The 19,815-nt window shown below is 37.7% G+C and overlaps 1 protein-coding gene across 1 annotated transcript in view; it reads right to left on the reverse strand.

Moving 5' to 3' along the window:
- The window catches only part of N4BP1 (NEDD4 binding protein 1), a 47,401-nt gene that overhangs the window by 13,908 nt on the left and 13,678 nt on the right, over positions 1-19,815 (reverse strand). The window contains exon 2 of the mRNA XM_072967319.1: positions 6,960-8,650. Coding sequence (XP_072823420.1) covers positions 6,960-8,650 — 1,691 coding nt within the window. The remainder of the gene's footprint in view (positions 1-6,959; positions 8,651-19,815) is intronic.

The raw sequence follows: 19,815 nt of genomic DNA on the forward strand, positions 1-19,815 counted from the left end.
GTTTAAAGCATGTTTAAAGTGTGCTAAGTTTCACCACGAAAAAATGAAAAGGTAAAATCCATATACAACAAAAACAATTAGAACAAAATTTCCTTTAATATTTACTTTTTTTGACATTAAGTTGCATAGTCAGCTGCTCTGCAAAGCCAAGAGAGAACCCATGACAGAAGATGTGATTCTTAACTGCTTTCTGTTTTTTACTATAGTTTTGTTCAGCTGATTTAATTGAATGTGCTTTTGTGGTAGATAGCAGTTTGAGTTTCAGGACAATACTTGTTTATTGTACCTTTTATATTTGTCTTTAGATAAGGAGCCCATTCTAGAGAGTCCTGCCTGGTCACTGGCCTCTAAGAATCTGTGATGACTGTTGTCAAGGAATACATTGCTGAAGCAGAAGTAGCAACAGTCTTGACTATTCCAATGACAACTTCCAAAGGCTTCAAATGTGTCTGGTTCCAGAGGAGCTCCATCCCCTTTCTGGAGAACTGTGAAATCTACTCAGTTTACAGCTTCCAGGAAACAAGTTGAGAGCAAGATTGACGAAGCTACCTGGGGGCCACAGTAAGTGATTTTGCTGAAGGAAGCAGAAAGTGGGGGGGGGGGGGTGTAAGCAAATAAGAGTAAGGGGGGAAGGTATATAGTGGTAGAGTGTCTGCTTAGCATGCAAGAGGTCCTGGGTTCAATCTCCAGTACCTCCACTAAGAATTAAATAAGTGAATAAACCTAATTACCCCCCCCAAAAAACAAAAACAAAAACACAAGAGACAATATAGAATACGAGTGAGTACACTTTTTCTGTAAAGGGCCAAACATGGTGTCTGCTGCACCACGCAACTGTCAACTGTAAATGAAGGGGTGAAGCTGTGTTCCTTGTTTACAAAAACAGGTGGTGGCCAGATCTGGCCCCCAATTTGTAAGTCCTGGTATAGAGGATTAAAAACTGTCCCCCATCTGAAAACCTGGTAACAAATTTCAAAAGAAACAAAGAAAAATATTTAAATTTTACTCTCTAGCAGTTAAATAAAAGTAGAAGTTTTAAAAAAAAGTTTGAAATTTTGCAGGTGGTAATCCACTTGTCTACCCATGAGTACTAGAAAGAAAAAAGAAAATCCTCGTGATGTTATTTAATAACAGTTTATTTAGATTAGCATAATCTGTCTTCACCACCTCAGTGATCATCTATGACTCAATAACAGTAAATTCTGCATCTTCAGTCCTGTCTTCTCACATGTCAAAACCACTTGGTGGAGAGTTCTTTCACTTGGGAGTTCTGCCTCCCCAGGCACAGAAGGACACAAGTCACCCCCAGGCACTGCTAATTCTAACCCATCCTGCAGGTAGACTGAACCTGAAATGCAGCCACGAGGTCTCTGATTGTGCTCAGAGCCTTCAACAGCACTATATTTCTAGACAAATCCAGTGTCTGGCTTCGAGGTTCCCTCCACACTTGACTAGTCAGATGGGATCTGGCCAAAGTGAACCTTCTACTTCCACCTCCAGCCGCCATCACACTCTCAAGTTTGGCCAGGTGCTTTGCCATCTGACTCTTCCTGGGCTATGAGCTTTTTCTTATTTCTTACACCTCCTCCCCAAATGCCCACAGGCCCCAGTCTGTCTTCTGTGAAGCTGTCTCTAGACACAGGCCCTCAATCATCCCTCTTCTTTCTCTCTAACTTGCTATCTTGTACTGTGCACCAGAATCACAAAACTTAGGAATGGACTCAGATTCCATTAGGGATAAAAAGAGTGAAACGCCTCATGAGAGCCAGAGCCACCTGCCCAGCATGCACTGCCAGGGAGTGGATGAGCTGGGATTAGGCTGACGCTCCCTCACTCCTGGACCAGTGTCTTTTCAACTACTCCACAGTGGTACTGTCCCCAACTAAACCCAAATTATCATGGAGCAGGAATGGGCTGGACCTGCAGTAAGCATCTAACACCCAGAAGAGTGGCTCAGAAATATCTACTTTTAGAGGCTAAAGTCCACTCCCTTCTCAGTGAACCATAAATAAGAGTGCACAGGCATCAGTTATACCCTAGAAAATGTATGTAAACAAATAAACAAACCGATTCTTGATGAAATAACTTAGTAGTGGTCTGTTTACCTAACAGCATTCAAATATGGTAAGAATGTAGCAACATGACATCTGTTACTGGAATAAAAGGCTGGTTGGGGGAGTTTTTGTATAGGGGTCTTTTAAAAAAATCTCTAAAAAGAATAAAAATCATTTTAACTGCTTAAAAGCAAGGGCAGAACTAGAGTTAAAGGCAACCATAGCCCAAACATGAAAATCCAGACTACATCTGCCTGCTGATTCTCAGAACAAAGATTTTTATGTTAAGTATGTTAAGTCCTGAAAAAAATAACCCTTGAGAGGAATGCAGTAAAAAGCTTACGAAGTGCTTTCCTGGCTTATTCATCATTCACAAATGTGTACAAACTCTTTTCCCTCTTTTCCTTAAATGCTTCTGTTGATGGTGACAGTAGAACCTGGATGGAAATAAAGTCCCCCGTTCTAGTACACTGGGTCACTAAGGAAAAGGAGGGAAATGACAGTAGACAAAAATTCAGCTGCCCTGGACCCCTCCCAAGCTTAGAGGGGGAAAGTAGAGTTTCTAGAAACATTAGCTCTAAACAAATTTCCAAAGTGTTAGTTATCCTCATGGATGAGATCAAACCATTTTTGATACCTTGGAAAACCTCTAGAGCTGTTTTAGGAATAAGAAGTAACAGTTCAAAATTCTGGTGGAGAACATACGGACTAATCCAAAAAACAAAACAACAGAAAAAAAACATCAAGTAGAGCCAAATTATTGATCTCAAAATAATAAGGGTCCCTGACCCTTCCTACTTTTACTCTCACATCCTGACCAGGCAGAAAATGTGCTTAAATCACTGTCTCCTAGACTCTCTGCAATCAAATCAGAGTAACTTGCTGACAGGTAAACCCAGACCAACTGTCTTTTCTGACTCAAGGACAAAGGGTCTACACACAGTAACACCTCTCTACCTCTGAGAAGGCCAGAGCTCTGGGGCTTCCAGCCCCAAATGCAGAATTAAGAGACAGTAAGCCTGAAAAGCCAGCTGTGCAGGCTCTCCAGAGAGATTTAAACTCCTGCTTCCATACACTTGGAAACAACTTATGTCATCTGGTTGCTTTCCACATCGTAGCAGATAGTCAACTAGAAAGAAGAGGGTCCAAAGGAGAGAGAGGAGATGGGTAATAAATACCTGATAAAAACTCATGGTGGTCATAGAACCGGACAAGGCAGTGTGGGGAAACAGTGAAAAACCCTTTCTGAGTTACCCAGGAAAGTGTAATTTCTTTCTATAGCTTCCACTTAATAAAAGTAGCCATGGAACCCTGATAAAGACCAGCATGAAAAATGGTTAAAATATATAGTTCTGTCAAGTGAAGGAGCAAACCTCATCTACATGGAAAATTATCTATCCAGATAAGTCAGGTGCTCTTATGATGAAGTTTCAGACTGACAGAGACCGAGTGTTATCTGACCACCACGGTGATGCCTACCATACACCGCAAACAATTTCCATTTACTCATCATTTGACTCATTCATGGTGACAAAGGGGAAAAACCAAGTAGAGATATGCATAATCAGCAGTATTAAGTAGGGTATTTCAGAATTTCTCACGGTGTGTTATAAACTGCAGACATTATTCTGGATAGGCAAATAAACAAAGCTTTGTAGAGACCCAGGGATGAGTGGGCCTGAGGTGCTTAAGGACTCAAATTTCCTCTAACTACTTCCCCAACTAGCTGGATCAAATTAGTGAGGTCTCCTGAGCAGTACCTAAGACTTATGTATCTGATGTTGCCAAGACCTAAAAATTCAACCTCAACTTCTGTGGGAGGAGGAGGGTGTACGATGGCTCTGGAGAGAGAGATATCATGAGCTCAAACATCATATCCACATAATCTTGGGTGAGACTTTTAAGCCATTTCATGTTACGTACATTACAAATAATTTTTACCTCACAAAACTGGTGTGAAGATTATGTTTTAAAAGATAAAGTACAGTACCTAACACATAAAGGGTGTTTCAGCTTTAAGATTCCAAATAGTCATTGAAATTTAATCTAAATTAATTGCTGAAATAGCCATTGGAATAGCAAGTTACAAATGGGTGGTGAAGAGTCATTTAAACAATCCTAAACTTTTTTAAGTCTTTCATTCAACAAATGGTTACTGAGTAGCTACTATGTGCCAGGCACCATGGACCTTAGGGGTAGTTCAGTGAACAGAACAGACACAAATCACTTCCTTTATGGAATTTATGGTTTATAATTCACATTTAATACTGAAGCAACTGATTCAGAATAAGAATTAATTTTTTTCCAGGCTTCTAAAAAAATTAAGGTGAAATTCACAAAGATAATCATTTTAAAGTGAAAAATTCAGTGGCAATTAGTACATTCACAACATTGTGCAATTACCACTTATTCCTTGTTCTAAAGCATTTCCATCACTCCAAAATAAAACCCTGTACCCATTAAACAGTTTCTCCCCAGAATAAGAGTTAATTTTGATTACTGATATTTTCAGCTCAATCTACATCAAATAAAGTATAAGTTTGTCTTCTTAGGATAACACATCCTTTGTAAAATAGTTGCTTTTAAACTGAGGTAACTGTGAATTAAAAAAAATTGAAATCTTCTCTCAAATCAGTTTTCAAAACAATTAATGAAAGACAGCTTGTGGTTTCCCTTAGTGCACTAACTCAGTGGCTTTCAAAAGAAATGGTACAGTACTAAAGAATGTTAGGAAATACGTGGCAGTGTTTTGGGGTGTCACAATAGCTGGGGGGCATTATGGACAAAGTGGGAGGGACCAGATATGCAAAACATCCTGTCCTGGATAGACAGTGCCATTCTAAATTCCAATAGTGACCCCTTTGAGAAATATACTAGTTACTACAAAAAAGTTTTTAAAAACTGTCATTATCACTGCTCATTTTGTCTTAATTTGCATTTCTTAGTCTTTGAACACCAATTTGGGAAATCTTTCCACATACAGAAAAATGAAAAAGCATTAGTATTACTCACAATCATGACCTAAATTTGTATCATCATTTGGCTGAAGAAATTGTAACAATGAGGAACTGCTGTGGGGCTTGGACTGTGGGTGACTGAAATTGCCCTTTACATTTTTACTTAGATAATGCTATGCAGCTGTGGGCATTTGCTGGGTTTCCCCCAAAAGAACTGCCAAAAAACAAAGTGAAATGACAATAAACAGTATTATTTGGAAATAAAAACAAGTATATAACATATTTTTACTGCCTACATTCAAACTTTAGCATGTAAAATGCTGGCATTTCTAACCTCCCCCCTCCTTTTTTTTGATAGCAAAGTACAGCACCATTAAAAAAAAGAATCTTTATACTTAAAAAAACAGATACTAAATTGTTTATGGATGGAAATGATATATTTGAGAATTCCTTCAAAATAATATGGGTGAAAGGTAGCAGGTGCTGGTATAGATGAAACAATGTTAGAAATGATGAAACGAGACAGGACATGAGTTGATAACTACTATAGGATGGCAGGCATATGGGAATCCCAAATGAACCCAACATCGAACTCACATTATCTTCTTGGGAATTTGTTTGAAAATTCTAATAAAAAATTAACAAAACAAATAAATAAATAATATATAATAAACACATATTTTAATAATAAAATTTAATTTTCAATTTCATCAAATATTCTGAAAAATCAGGGGATTAACTGATCTTTTAGAACTCCTAGGAAAGAAGTTACATAAATATTCAGCAATTCAGAAAAGTACAGATGACCCTTGAACAACAGGTTTGAACTTTGAGGGTCCTCTTAAACATGGAATTTTTTCAATAGTAAATACTACTATGATCCAAGGACACAGAACAGCTTTAAGGAAGGCCAACCATAAAGTTACATACGGATTTTTGACTGTGCAGATGGTCGGTGCCCCCTAGCCCCTGTGTCATTAAAGGGTCAACTGTATTTCAACTTCTTCATTCCATGTCCAGGTGCCTCTTTTCTTGAATTGCAGATACTTAAAATGTTAGACTTTGAAGACGTCTTCAAAATCAATGGCTGGGTCAGTGACTGGTTCTGAAAACTGAAGACTTTACCTAGCAGTTGTAGGAATGGCATGATCAAGATGTCCTTCAGGACAGGGCAAAAGGAAACGGTCTGCAGCAAGTCAAATTTAGTCAGCAGAAACCCGCCTGAGGTCAAACAGCTGATCCACGGTGGGGCGGAGACTCTGACTCTGACCCCCACACTCTCCTAGTCACTGTATCAAACTACCACTTGACAGAAGAAATCCAATCCCATCCTGGAAGTATAAAATCAGAATCCTCAGAGGGCTCCAAGACAAGCTAAATAGAAATAATCATTTAACTCTTTCACTAAAAACAAACATACAAACTTTTAGTAAGAGCAGAGACCCATAAAGAAGCTCGATCTGAAGACTATCCCTAGAAAGGAAATTGCTACCATTCTATCAACAATCGTATAACAGAAGTACATCACACCTATTATCACTGTGAGCTCTCGGCTAAAGACCTGGCATACTGTATCATAAGAAAAAATCACTTTTTTGCCTTAAGCTTCACCCTAGTATTCAGAAACTAACGGTGTTCATGGTATTAAGAACCTAATGATTTAAAAGTCTCTATACTGCTTATCACTGGGAAATGCAATGTGAAAAGACAAGTTTTCCATCATCGCTTGTCCTCAGAAACATAGGTTCAGCAGAGTGAAGTAAAGTTTACAACACCAGAAGATGGACTAAAACTTTTCTAATCAGCTGTTTTTTTCTTTTTTTTCAGGTCAGGCTATAGATCAACTACACAGACACACAGGATAGTTCCTACAAAACTCATGCAATTCTGACACAGTACTTAGAGCCCTATTTAAAACTACAATATAATTTGCAAAGAGGGGACTTACGTAATTGCAACATTGCTCCCATCTATAACAATGTGCTTCAGATCCGTTCTCCCTGGTTCATTTTTTAATTCCAGCTTGTAGGGCACTTTCAGAGTATCTCGAAACCTCTGGACCCCTGTAACAGAGGAATCAATGTGCTCAGAAGGTCCTGCCAACCTTGCATCAGTAACTGAAGGTAGCAGCTGGGGCAGCGGCCTCGGTGGAGAGAGGGGTGGACAATTTGGCTTAGACTGAGGAGAGCTACAACATCCCGGACAGTTTTCACAGGCAGACTTCATATTATTTGGGAGCAAGGGTTCCACTTTCTGCTGCAAACCATTTTCAGGAAAAATGGGAATTCTGGGCTGGTGACTTGAAGCTCCTCTTGAAACAAAACTGACAACTTCTTTGGGACTTGAAGGGGCAACAGAGGGTAAAAGGCCATCAGTTTCAACATCTATGTTACAAATGTAGTTCTGGTTTGAACTCCAGATTTCTTGTTTCTGTTCTACTGTCACTGATTTGAAAGTATTAATTTTGCAATTTGAGGTACACGGTTTTGCTTCCTTGAATGGTAACTGAGAAAATTTTTCTACCATGTTTTGCTGTGTGTGAGTTTGTGTTTTCTTTGGAGTGGAATCCGTTGTAAGCTCATTTATGCTGTTACAAACACTTTTATTTTTGGTTTTACTGGTCTCTGGATACGTGGTACCAGGTGAATATTCTCTGTTTTCCTGGAATCTTTTATTTTCTTTTTCAATTTCCTCCAAGAGCAATAATGGTTCAGTGGATGGCCCATACTCCCGAATGACCTTTTCAACAATTTCTTGGGAGTAGCCCATGGTTTTGAAAAAGTTTACGAGGATGTTGTATTCCATTTCCTCAGTAGTGTCTTTTATATCTGGACTTAAGTTTTCAGCATCAGTGGAAGAATCAGATAGGTCAATGATTACATTTCCAGCTGGTGTCTTCCCATCATGTAAAAGTTCTCCCTCTTGAACATTTTCCAAAGAAAACTGTTTCTTGGTATGCCTTTCTTCAGAATCAGAAAATCTCCTTTTGTGACAAACTCTGTCTTTGGAAAGTGCCTCTTCATCTGGGGTTAGACCATTTATTGGAACAAAAAGCACATCTTGTGAACTAGAAAAGATTGTGTCCATTTGTTTTGTAAGCTCAGAAACAGGAGTCCCTGCTTTATTTCTTGCATCTTCCTGCACAACAATTTCATCTCTGGAAATATTCAACCCCGTGGCAGCATTCTGTGTAAACTCTGTTTGTTGAGAATCTCTAATTTCAATAACATCATCATCTCCTGTTTCAAATAGATTCTCCTCACCTTGGGTGAGTGCCAAAAGTTCTTTTTTCAAGGAAGTGGGCAAAATCAACAAGTCCATTGTGTAACTGTCTGCATGAGCTTCAACAAATTGTTTAAATTCCCTTTTCACTTCTGATTCTTTTTGGCTGTTGGGCAGGTTCTCGTTATTCTCAAAGAGCTTTACAAACTGCTGAATGTGACTTCGAGCCATGACCACAGCTTCGGCACTTCCTCTGATGCCAAGAAGACCGATGTCCAGAATGCAGAGATCAGCACAGGTGTCCTGAATCAAGCTCTTGAGAAACAGGCTCTGTGCCCCAACAAAAATGCAGTGCATGGCCTTGGGGTAACATTCTCTTTCTTCCAGTTCAGGTTCACAGATCCCTTTAATATACTCCTGCAAAGAGAAGAGAAGAAGTTAGATCAATTTACAAAAGCTCCTTACAGCACACATTATGTTACACAAGAAATTACAAATATCAAGCTGCACAAAAATCAAAAGCGTGCCAACATCTTTGGAAAAAATACCATGTTTTAACTAAAATACTTAAAATTGCAGGTATAAGGTGCTTAATTGTTTACAGAGGAACTGAAAACTTTGCATCATAGTCTAAAAGGCAGGTAGTTGTAACATTTTCAACAGTGTATCTTGCAATGTGATCTTAGGGGTTTGCTCAGCTGCCCAGTGGATAATGACAAGACTGAATTTATTTACATCTATACAGAATACACATCTCTGCTTGCTACTAAGTCACTTATTACTACTATGACATAATTAAGAGATAAGATAATGAAGTCAAACAATTTATTCCAGAACAAACCTTGACTTCTGCTTTGCTACTTTGTTTCCAGATAAAACAAACTGATTTCTCGAAGACATTTAAAAATTAACAAAGATTTTTTCCAGCTGGCTGGAACAATGTATATTCTATATAGTTTTATGTCTGCTTTTCAAGACCAGACTATTTAAATGTAGACCCAAATATAAAGAACCAGAAAATGCTGAACAGTGCTGCCATTCTCAGATATAAAGCTAGAGTTTCTAGTGAAATCTGGTAGTGAAGGAGGCCTGACCACATAAGAAAAGGAAACTGGGTTCTTCAGCAATTAGTTTGCTACTAGAGACAGAGTGTGAATCAAGTAAACATGTGAGCACTCACACCAACAGTGGAACATACTTGTTAATAACTTGGGCACTGGAGTCTGTTCCTAGGCTCAAATTCCAGTCATACAACTTGTGACCTTGCTCAAGTTACCTAACCCTTCTTAGCCCAGTTTCTTCAACTGTGAAAGATAAGGCTAGTGCAATCTCGAGTGTTTTGAGGAAATTCAATGACATAATGAATGTAAAGTTCTGACAACAGTGTCTGACAAATGCTTACAAAAAAATATAAACATTGTTACTTAAATTATCAGTGAAAATCTTCTGGACAGACAGTTGTAAGAAATGAGCCTGGCAATACCTGATACATGCTTTAAACTAAAATTAGGATGGCGTTACCAAAAATGGTGCTATTTAAAAGTTCAACCTGTGCAGCACCAGATATGATGAGGCTTTACAAACTTGTACTTACTATGTATGCTTGCTTTGTGTACACAGTAGGTGCATACTCCTGTTCACACATTTAGAACTACAAAATTCCTATGAGGAGACAAAACACTAGAAATATAAGGAAAACATAAAGGGGTAAAGCTCAACCCGAGCACTATGATGCTCAGTTATGAGTTCTTTGCTTCCTTATGTCCTTCTCAATAAACCTGGAATATTTGTGGGCTTGGTGGTAAAGAGTAAAGGTAACTGGTGCTGGACAGAGGAGCTTTTTTTAAAAGAGCAGTTTACTAGAGCTACTTTTGTAACATGGTAATTGTGTTAAACAAAAAAGTACAGTAAGCAATCGTCCTTTTTTTCTGAATGTGCAAACAGTGTTAAATATGGATGGCAGCATCCTTTAAGATCTCCAAATGGGCAATATTTTGCTACCACTTGTTTGAACTTATACTGAATTTAGACTGTAGTTTGAAGTTGTTTTTTATTTTTACTTTGAAGGGTTCACAGGAAGTTGCAAAGATAGCACATAAAAATTTTGTGTGCTCTTTATCCAGCTTCCTTCAATCATTACAGCATATATAATTATACTATAAAATCAAATCCAGGACATTTACATTGATATGGTGTATGTATACAGTTCTACACCATTTTATCACATGTGCAGATTCATGAAAATACCACTTCAAACAAGAAAGAGAATTATTCTATCACCACAAAGATTTCCTTCATGCTATCCTTTTATTGTCACATGTTTATTCCACTTCCACCTACCATCTCTACCCCTGGTGACCACTCAGCTGTTTTTATCTGTATAATTTTGCAACTTCAAGAATGTTTATATAAACAGAATTATACAGTATGTGACTTTTGAGAATGGCTTTTTTTTTTTCACTCAATATAATGCTCTTAAAATCCATCCAAGTTGTTGCACGTATCAATAGTTCATTCCTTGTTACCACTGAGTCCTATTCCATGACATGGACGAACTACAGTTTTTAAATCATCTGTCTACTGAGGAACATTTTGGTTGTTCCTGTTTGGAGGCTATTACAAATAAAGCTGCTATGAACAATCACATACAGGTTTTTATGTGGACCTGTATTTTCATATTTCTGGGATAAAGGCTCAGGAGTCAACTGCTGGGTGGTGTGGTAAAAACATGTTTAGTTTTTCTAGGAACTGCCAAACTATGTTCCAGAATGGGCATACCATTTCACATTCCCACTAGCACTGTATGAGAGATCCAGTTTCTCCCCATCCTTGCCAGTACTTGGTACTGTCACTATTTTTTATTTTAGAAATCCTAGTAAGAGTGTAGTATATCTCATCATGGTCTTTGTTTGTATTTCCCTAATGGCAACTGATGTTGAACATCTCTGCATGTTCTATTTACCATCTATATTCCCTGTCTGGTGAAGTGCTCATTTCTTGGGTCCATTTTCTAATTGGATTGTGTGGTTTTTACTGTTGAGTTTTGAGAGTTCTTTATGTATTCTAGACATGAATCCTTTGTCAGATATGAGGCTTGCAAATATTTTCTTCTAGTCTGTACTCTGTCTTTTCATCCTCTTAACATGGTCTTTTTGTGACAGAAAAAGTTTTTAATTTTAAGGAAGCTCATGTATTGTTTTTTCCTTCATCAAGCCCTCTAGATTCCTAAGATCTTGCCTATGTTATTATCTAAAAGTTTTATGTTTAAATCTATAATCTATTTTGAGTTGATTTTTGTACCAAATGTAAGGTTTAGTATGAGGTTCATGTTTTTTACCTATGGATATCTAATTGCTCTAGCATCATTTCCTGAAAAGATTATCTTTTCTCTATTGAGTTGCTTTTGCGTGCTTGTCAAAAATCAGTTGGCCATACTTGTGTGCGGCCATTCCTGGGTTCCCTATTCTGTTCCACTGACTTACAAATCAGTCCCTTCATCAATACCACACAGTCTTGACTGTTGTAATTATGTAATGTCTTGAAATTGAATAGTGATTACTTCTACTTTATTGCTTTAAAAATTGTTCTTAGCTATTCCAGTGTCTTTGTCTTTCCATATACATTTCTAGAATACTTGCATTTAGCAATTATGTTAAACTTGCACTTTGGTTTGAGGATAACTGACATCTGCTGACTCTTCTGAGGCATGAGCATGGTATGTCTCTCCCTTTCTCTAGATTTTTGCTTTCTTTCATCACTGTTTTATAGTTTTGAGCACATAAGTCGTACACAGGCTTTGTGAGATTTACACCCAAGTATTTCATTTTTTTGAGCATCTGAACATGGCACTATATTTTAATTTTGGTTTCTGTGTGCTCATTGCTAATAAACAGAAATACAATTGATTTTTTGTATATTGATCATATATCCTGTGATCCTGCCAAACTTCTTTCTAATTCTAGGATTTTTTTCTTCTAGATTCCCTGGGATTTTCTATGCAGACAATTATATCACTTACAATTTTTTCCCTCTGATTTATATATATTTTATTTTTCTTGCCTTTTGGCACTTGCTAGAACTTCCAACATTGTGCTGAAGAGCAGTGGTGAGAGCTGATATGCTTGCTTTGTTCACAATCTATGGAGAAAACATTGTTTTTCACCATGAAGTTAGAGATTTTTTTTAGATATTCTGTTCACGTTAAGGAAGTTACCCTATATCCCTATTTTTCTAGGAGCATGAACATGGTGTTAAAACTTGTTAAATGCTTTACCATATCAACTGATATACTTTCATGATTTTACTTCTTCAGCCTATTAGTATGATAGTATTGACTGATTTTTCAATATTGAACCAGTCTTGTATCCCTGGAATAATCACCACTTGGCCATAATGCCGAATTCTTTTATATACTGATAGATTCTATTTGCTATATTTTGTTAAGAATTTTTGCATCTATCATCATGATGGACCCTGGTGTGCAGTTTTACTTTTTTTGTGTTGCATTTGTCTGGTTTTACCACTGGGGAAATACTGATTACAAATGAGTAAAGAAGTGTTCTCTTCTGTATTTTCTAGAAGAGACTGTGTAGAATTGGTGTTAATTAGTTTAAAAACACTTTATAGACTTCTTTAGTGAAACAACCTAGACGACCCAGTGATATATTTTATGAGAATCTTTTTCTAGTTCCTATAGGTGAAAGCTTAGATCATTGATTTGAGACTTTTCTCCTTTTCTAATGCAGTATGTTATAAATTTCTCTTTCAGCACTGCTTTAGCTACAGCTCACAAATTTTGATATGCAGCATTTTCATTTTCATTCAGTTCAATGCATTTTCAAAATTTCTCTTCAAATTATTCAATATTCAGAAGTGCGTTGTTGAGTTTCCAGGTATTTTGGAAGAGATTTTCTTGTTATCTTTCTGTTACTGATTTCTACTCTGATTCTTTTGTGGTCAGAACACATTCTGTATGCTTTCACATCTTTCAAATTTGTTGAGATTTGTTTTATGCCCACGTTATGGTCTATCTTGATATATGTTCTGTGTGCACTTGAAAGGAATGTGTATATTCTGCTGTCATTGGGCAGAGTGTTCTATAAACATCTATCAGAACCTGGATGGTTGATGGTGCTGAGCTCTCCTAAATCCTTGCTGATTTTCCGTCTAATGGGTCAATTAATTGTTGACAAAAGCATGCTGAAGTCTCCAACTATAATTGTGGGTTTGTCAGTTTCTCCCTTCAGTTCTGCCAGTTTTTGTTTCATCTATTTTGCAGCTCTATGGTTAGGAATATACACATTTCACATTGTTATGTCTTCTGGGTGAACTGTCCTTCTATTTGCTCTGGAGACCGTTTTGTCTGATGGTAATATTGCCACTCCAGCTTTCTTTTGATAAATGTTTACATAGTATGTTTTCCCCTCTTTTTCATTTTAACTTACTTATATCATTGTATTTGAAATAAGTTTCTTAAAGATACTATATAGTCTGGCTGTTTTAAAAATCCATTCTGACAATCTCTTTTAAATGGGTGTGTTCAGACTATTTAATTTTAAATGAAATTCTTGGTAAATCTGGATTTAAGTTTACCATTAATTTGTTTTTGCGTGTTACCTATTTTTAATTCTTTTTTCCCCTCTCTCACCTTCTTGTGTTATACAAACATTTTAAAGTATTACAATTTATGTATTGCATTTTAATTGCATCTCTTTATATAGTTTTTAAAGTAGTCACGCTATCAATTAAAATACACATAATTTAATTTTCACAGTCCATTACAATCAACAGTCTGTCATTTCAAGAGGAAATGTACAAACCTTACCACCCATACTATTCATGTTTTTTATTTTCTACATTTTATGATGTTTTGACATTTTGGGAGGCCTTTCAGACCTGGGGAGAGACTTCTTACCCTCCCAGGCTAGCTAATTCCTCGGAGCTCTGGACAGCTTGCTTAGAGCATGCCTTTCAAGTGCAGTGGCCTGATGCAGTGCTGTGCCCTCACCCATCTCCTTATTTAATTCAAGCCCTGTATCAAGCCATGGCCAGGTACCAAATAACTAAAGACAGCTCCTATGCCCCCAAAGCCCGCAGGAATTACCCAAACTAGTCAATCCTAAACTGGTTACCCTACCCCTGCCCTGCCTTTCCTTTCCCCTTGCTCCTGCTTCTGCCTCCTGCCAAAAACCTGATGCTTCACCTATGGCCCTCGTCATCAAAGTCTTCTTTCAATGGCATTGACTTCTCTGTGCCACCACTCAGTCACCTTCATAACTTAAAATCCTGTGAGTATAAATTTTAGAACACCACCATCATATCTGCTCCTTTACCCCTGGTCTCTATTCTCCTTGCCCTCCCTCGTATGTTACAGCTATCTCATAAATTATAGGTACATACATTCAAATCCTATCAGACACTTAAAAATTTTACTTTCAATCACATTAACTCACTTTAAAGAACTCAACAGAAGAAAGTGATCTATTATATTTATCCAGATATAGTATATAGTTTCTGTCTGAAGAACTTCCTTTAGCAATTCTTTTGCAGCAGACTACTGGCAATAGTTTCTCTTTAGTTTTTCTTCAACAGAGAATGCTTTATTATGCTTTATTTCACTTTCATTCTCAAAGGATAATTTCACTGGACAGAGAACTCTTTTTTTCCACCAGTTAAATAATATTGTGCCATTTTTCTGGCCCCCACAGTTTCTGATGAGAAATCTGTACTTATTCTAATTGTTGTTCCCTGAAATGTGTTTTTCTCTCAACGCTTTCATGACTTTAAACGCATCCTCAGTTTTCAGCAGTGTGGTTATGACATGTTTGGGTGTGGAATTCTTTTGAGTTTATTAGGTTTGTGTTCACAACTTCTTGAATCATTATGTTTACAACTTCTGCCAAATTTGGGAAGTCTTCAGTTATTACTTCTCCATTTTTTTTTTTAGCATCATACTTTCTTCTCTACTCCTCTTGTTCAGATTAGATAACTTCCGTTGTCCTGTCTTTAAGTTCACTGCCTCCCCTGTCATCTCAATTTTAAAACTGAGTTCGTCCAGAGAAGTTTTATTTAGGTACGTTTCAGTTTTAAACTTCTCACTTGGTTCTTCTTTATATCTTCTACTTCTCTGCTGAAACTTCTATTTTTCTATTAGTTTTTAGAGTACTTGTGATTAATACATGTTTTAAATTCTTTGTTAGATAACTCCAACATCTGTGTCATCTTGGCATCCACTGTCTTTCTCATGAGAGTTGGTATTTTCCTGGTCCTTCATATGCTAATAATTTTGTATTGCATCCATTTTGAGTATTATGAGTTCTGGGTCTGTTTAAATCCGTGATCCACTTCTGTTCTAGCAGGTAACTGACCTAGTTAGATTCAGGCTGCAAGATGTACCCTGTCTTCTGTGAGCTGTGATTCCAACAGTTCAGTTTTTAAAGCCTCTGCAGAGCTATCTGTATCTGTCCCACAGTCGCCAATCTGGGATCTGGATGGTGGTTTTCTATTAGTTCAGCTCTTAAAAGTCTTTGTTGTGCTGACGAAGAGTAGATCCATGGATGCACGCAGCTTGGGGATGAACCTGGATTATCATAAACAATTTTTATGGAGTCATCTTCCTGGGCTCCTCCCTCCCTACCATCTTTCTATAGTGTTTTCTAGTTCCCTGGGCTCTTCTCATTCCTCTAGTCAGAAAGCTGGGGCTTTGGTTACCCCACTTCACCTTGCACTTCTGCAACTGTGCCTGGGTCCATCCAAAGGACAGAGAGGGAGAGAAAGCAACAAGGCTCGCCCCATCCTCTTGGGACCACAACTCCACCAATCAGAAAAGAATTTTGGCTCCTGCAAGCTCCCATTGCCACCATCATGGGATTTTTTTGGAAGCTGGTGTGTATTGGAATGAAGAAAAACCAAAGCAAAAACGGATTTCACACAATGTTAGCTACTCCATTTTCTTGCCCCTTGAGTTAAAACTAGAGGGCTTCTCCTGGTTCTAGGGTGCCCTAGTGCCCATTTCCAATTCCTGGTTAAGCTGTGTTGAGTTCAGGCTGAGGGATAACAGAGGGGGGAAAATGGCAAACTTACCACTGGTTTGGTGGTACTTTGAATTCTTGTCTTCTTTCCCAATCTGTCTGCTACTGTTTACTCTTCAGAGTCCACAAATAGCTGTCCCATGCATTCTGTCCAGGTTTTATCACTATGTTCAGTAGGAGTGACAGTGTAGTCTATCTTACTCAGAACTGGAACCTCTCCTTGCTGCCTGCTGATATTTAAGTGATTCTGCCTATTTAGCATAAGTAAGTGTTGGATTCACATGAGTCAAATACAAGTGAGACTACTATGCAGCTACCGGATAAGAAAAGCTGATTACATCCACTCAGTGGCATGCCAGCAACAATGAGCCAACCTGGAGAGGTTTCTTCTCCAGATAAAAGACTTCCAAAACAAACATACTCTCAGACAAGGGCTAATTCTCTGACTCATCCAAGGTAAAGCCTACCCATCAACAGATCCTGCCCAGACACAAAGCTTCCAACTGGCTCTTCAGATTTGGTATGAATCATTAAAAAAAAAAAATCCGTAACAAAAGTCTGACAAATATGAAGACAGAAACCAAGAAAGCAGAACACAAAATACAGAAAAACTGGAGGAAACTAGGTAAAGCAGGCAGAAAAGAAAACTTCAAGAAAATTTTAATTAGTGCTTTCAAACCAGATATAATGAATTCACAAAACAGCAATCAAAATGTTAAAACAGAAAGGAAAATAATCAGAATAAGAATTACTAGTAAGTTAAAGATATGACGGCCAAAGTAAAAATCAATAGAAGAACTGAAAGACAAAGTGGAAGAAATCTCTCCAAAAGTACCAGAAAAAGAAAAAAAGCATTGAGAGAAAAGAGACTTTAAAGGTCCATTTAGGATATCCTAAATCTCAAGAACTGGCATTTCTAAAAGTAGAATGACAGCTAATAAAGAAACAACACAAATAATTTCCTGAAACTAAAATATGTAAGACCCTCATGCATAATAAGTGAAAAAAATTACACTAAGTCCTGTTTGGGAGCCAATGCACACAGATCCCATCTTGAAAGGGTTCACAGAACACCCAAGCATGATTACTTCTTAAAAGCCCACAAAAGGAAAAATCCTGGGGGCAGGGTGGAAACGGGACACACATAAAAGAATGACAATCAGAATGTCATATTCTTAACAGCAGTTCTGGATAATGAGGGTGGGGGGTTTGGGGGTGGGGAAGGGTAGCAATGCATTTGAAAGAGAAAATGATTGTCAATTTATAATTGTATACCATCCACATAACTTACCAAATATAAAGCAGAATAGAGACACTTGCTAAAGGCTGAGAAAATTACTCCCATGGATTTTTGAGAAACTATTTTAAGATGAAGCCCACCAAAATATGGGTGATGAAGTAATGAGTAAATTCCATCCCAAAGTGGCAAATGGAAGTCCAAAGATTATAGCTGTGCAGCAGATAAGCTGAGCAATCAGCTGATTGGAGGGAGAAGAGGGATCCAGGGATGATCTCCCAAAAAAGGAGGCTCAAAGAATAGTCGATATAAAGGATTACTTGTTAAATAATAGGGATGTGATTAAAGCAAATTTCATAAGTAGACAAGAACAGAGCAGACACAAATTCCAGGAAAAATAAAAAGCTGTACCAGAAACAGAGCACAATGTAATAAAGTACTTGGTTGGCTTCATAATGAGTAGCATTTATATGTTATAATTACATAAACCCTGTTTCATGCTTTAACTAAACAAACAAACAAAAAAAACATGTTGGTGTCTTAGTCTGCTCAGGCTGCTCTAACAAAATAGCACAGACAGGGTGCCTTACAAACAACAGAAATTTATTTCTCTCAACTCTGGAGGCTGGAAGTGCAAGATGAGGGTGCCAGCACGGTTAGGAAAGGGCCCTCTTCCAGGCTGCAGACTTCCTGCTGTATCCTCACATGGTGGAAAGGGCAATGGAGCTCTCTTGGGGCTCTTTCCTAATGGTATTTATCTCATCCACGAGGGCTCTGTGCTCAGGACCCACTCATCCTCCAAAGGCTCCATTCCCCTAATACCATCACATTGGACATTAGGATTTCAACATAATGAATTCTGAAGAGAAATAAACATTCAGACCACAGCAATTGAGAAAATGGGGGTAGTTTTTCATCTCATCATCTATCTTTTTTTTTTTCTCATCATCTATCTTAAAGTGAATGATACTTAAAAATGATAAGAAACAGCAGTATATTATTTATAATTATTTAGATAAACATTAGAACAGATAGCTAAAAACAGTTAAAAGTAGTTGCCTCTAGGAAACTGGGGTGGGGTAGAAGCTAGGGCCTGCTATTCTTTACCATGAAACCCCTCAGAACTACCTGATTTGTTTCGACCATGTGTAATTATCACTTGAGATTCAGACTCACGTCTTTCATTAATAATTTACTCTTAGGAATTACTAAGTAGCAACAACTGATTTTTATAGCCTAGGGTATACAAGCATACCATACCGTATTATCACATTCTAGATGTTTGACCATCAGTTGTATTGATGAGAAAGATTCTGTGGATCCAAACAGTCATCATTTGCATTTGACTGTATGTGGTATCTGAACATTTGAGTTTTAGTCAAAAACTGTTTCCCCCATCCTGCAATGCTCATGTTTACTTTACTCAGACTTCTAAGAAAAAAAACGGGGAGGAGTATATTTCTATAAATAATTTCCCTTTCATATGGCAAAATGAATTTCTGTCATTCTGCCTTCTAAAAATTCAGCTCTTTTCAACTCACAACATTTCTAGAATTCAGAGAGAAGCTCCTGCCAAACTTTGCCATTCAGAACATAGCTAAAACCAGAAAGGATCATAGTGGCTATTCAAGAGTCTGCAAGTCTGACCTGGGGAAAAGGTTCTTGGCACCACTGTTCACCATCTACCATCTATTATGGGCACACACTCGAGGGGCTTTATCAGCTGTTTCCTGGATCACATTTGGTTTGAAGCAGCTGAGTGAAGGTATAAAAGGAACAGCATAAGGCGCTACCTGCAGAGTTCACAACAGCAAATGATAACTGGCAACACAGGTGTAAAAATAAATTTAAGGAAGATATAATAGTTAAAAAACATAGCAACTTGAGATCAGCTATCATGAGTGTAGATCTGGCAGCTGCCAAGAGCATAACTGTGCCCTGGCACAGTACAAAAGAAGATACTCAAGTCCACCGCAAATCAGTGAGGAAGGAGAAACTATGCAGGCAAGGAGGCTCTTAATACATTACAGATACACCGATACGTGAGTCCTACAGAATGTACATAAATTAGAAGTGCCTTAAAAAAAACAAACTTTCAATATCATTAACTTACAAATCTATAGCCGGTCCACTGTTAAGATAACATGTCTCTACCTGGCTACTTAAATTAACAGTATGGCTATAAAATTAAAGTAACCATTTTAATCATTTTTCCAATGTACTTCCTACGTTTGCTTTCTGTTTCATCTTCCTCCTCAATCTCATTTCTAAAATGCCTACAAGTTCTTTCCCAGGAGGGGTACCTTAACTACTCT

Source organism: Vicugna pacos, chromosome 9 (genome assembly GCF_048564905.1).
Source record: "Vicugna pacos chromosome 9, VicPac4, whole genome shotgun sequence".
Classification (NCBI taxonomy): domain Eukaryota; kingdom Metazoa; phylum Chordata; class Mammalia; order Artiodactyla; family Camelidae; genus Vicugna; species Vicugna pacos.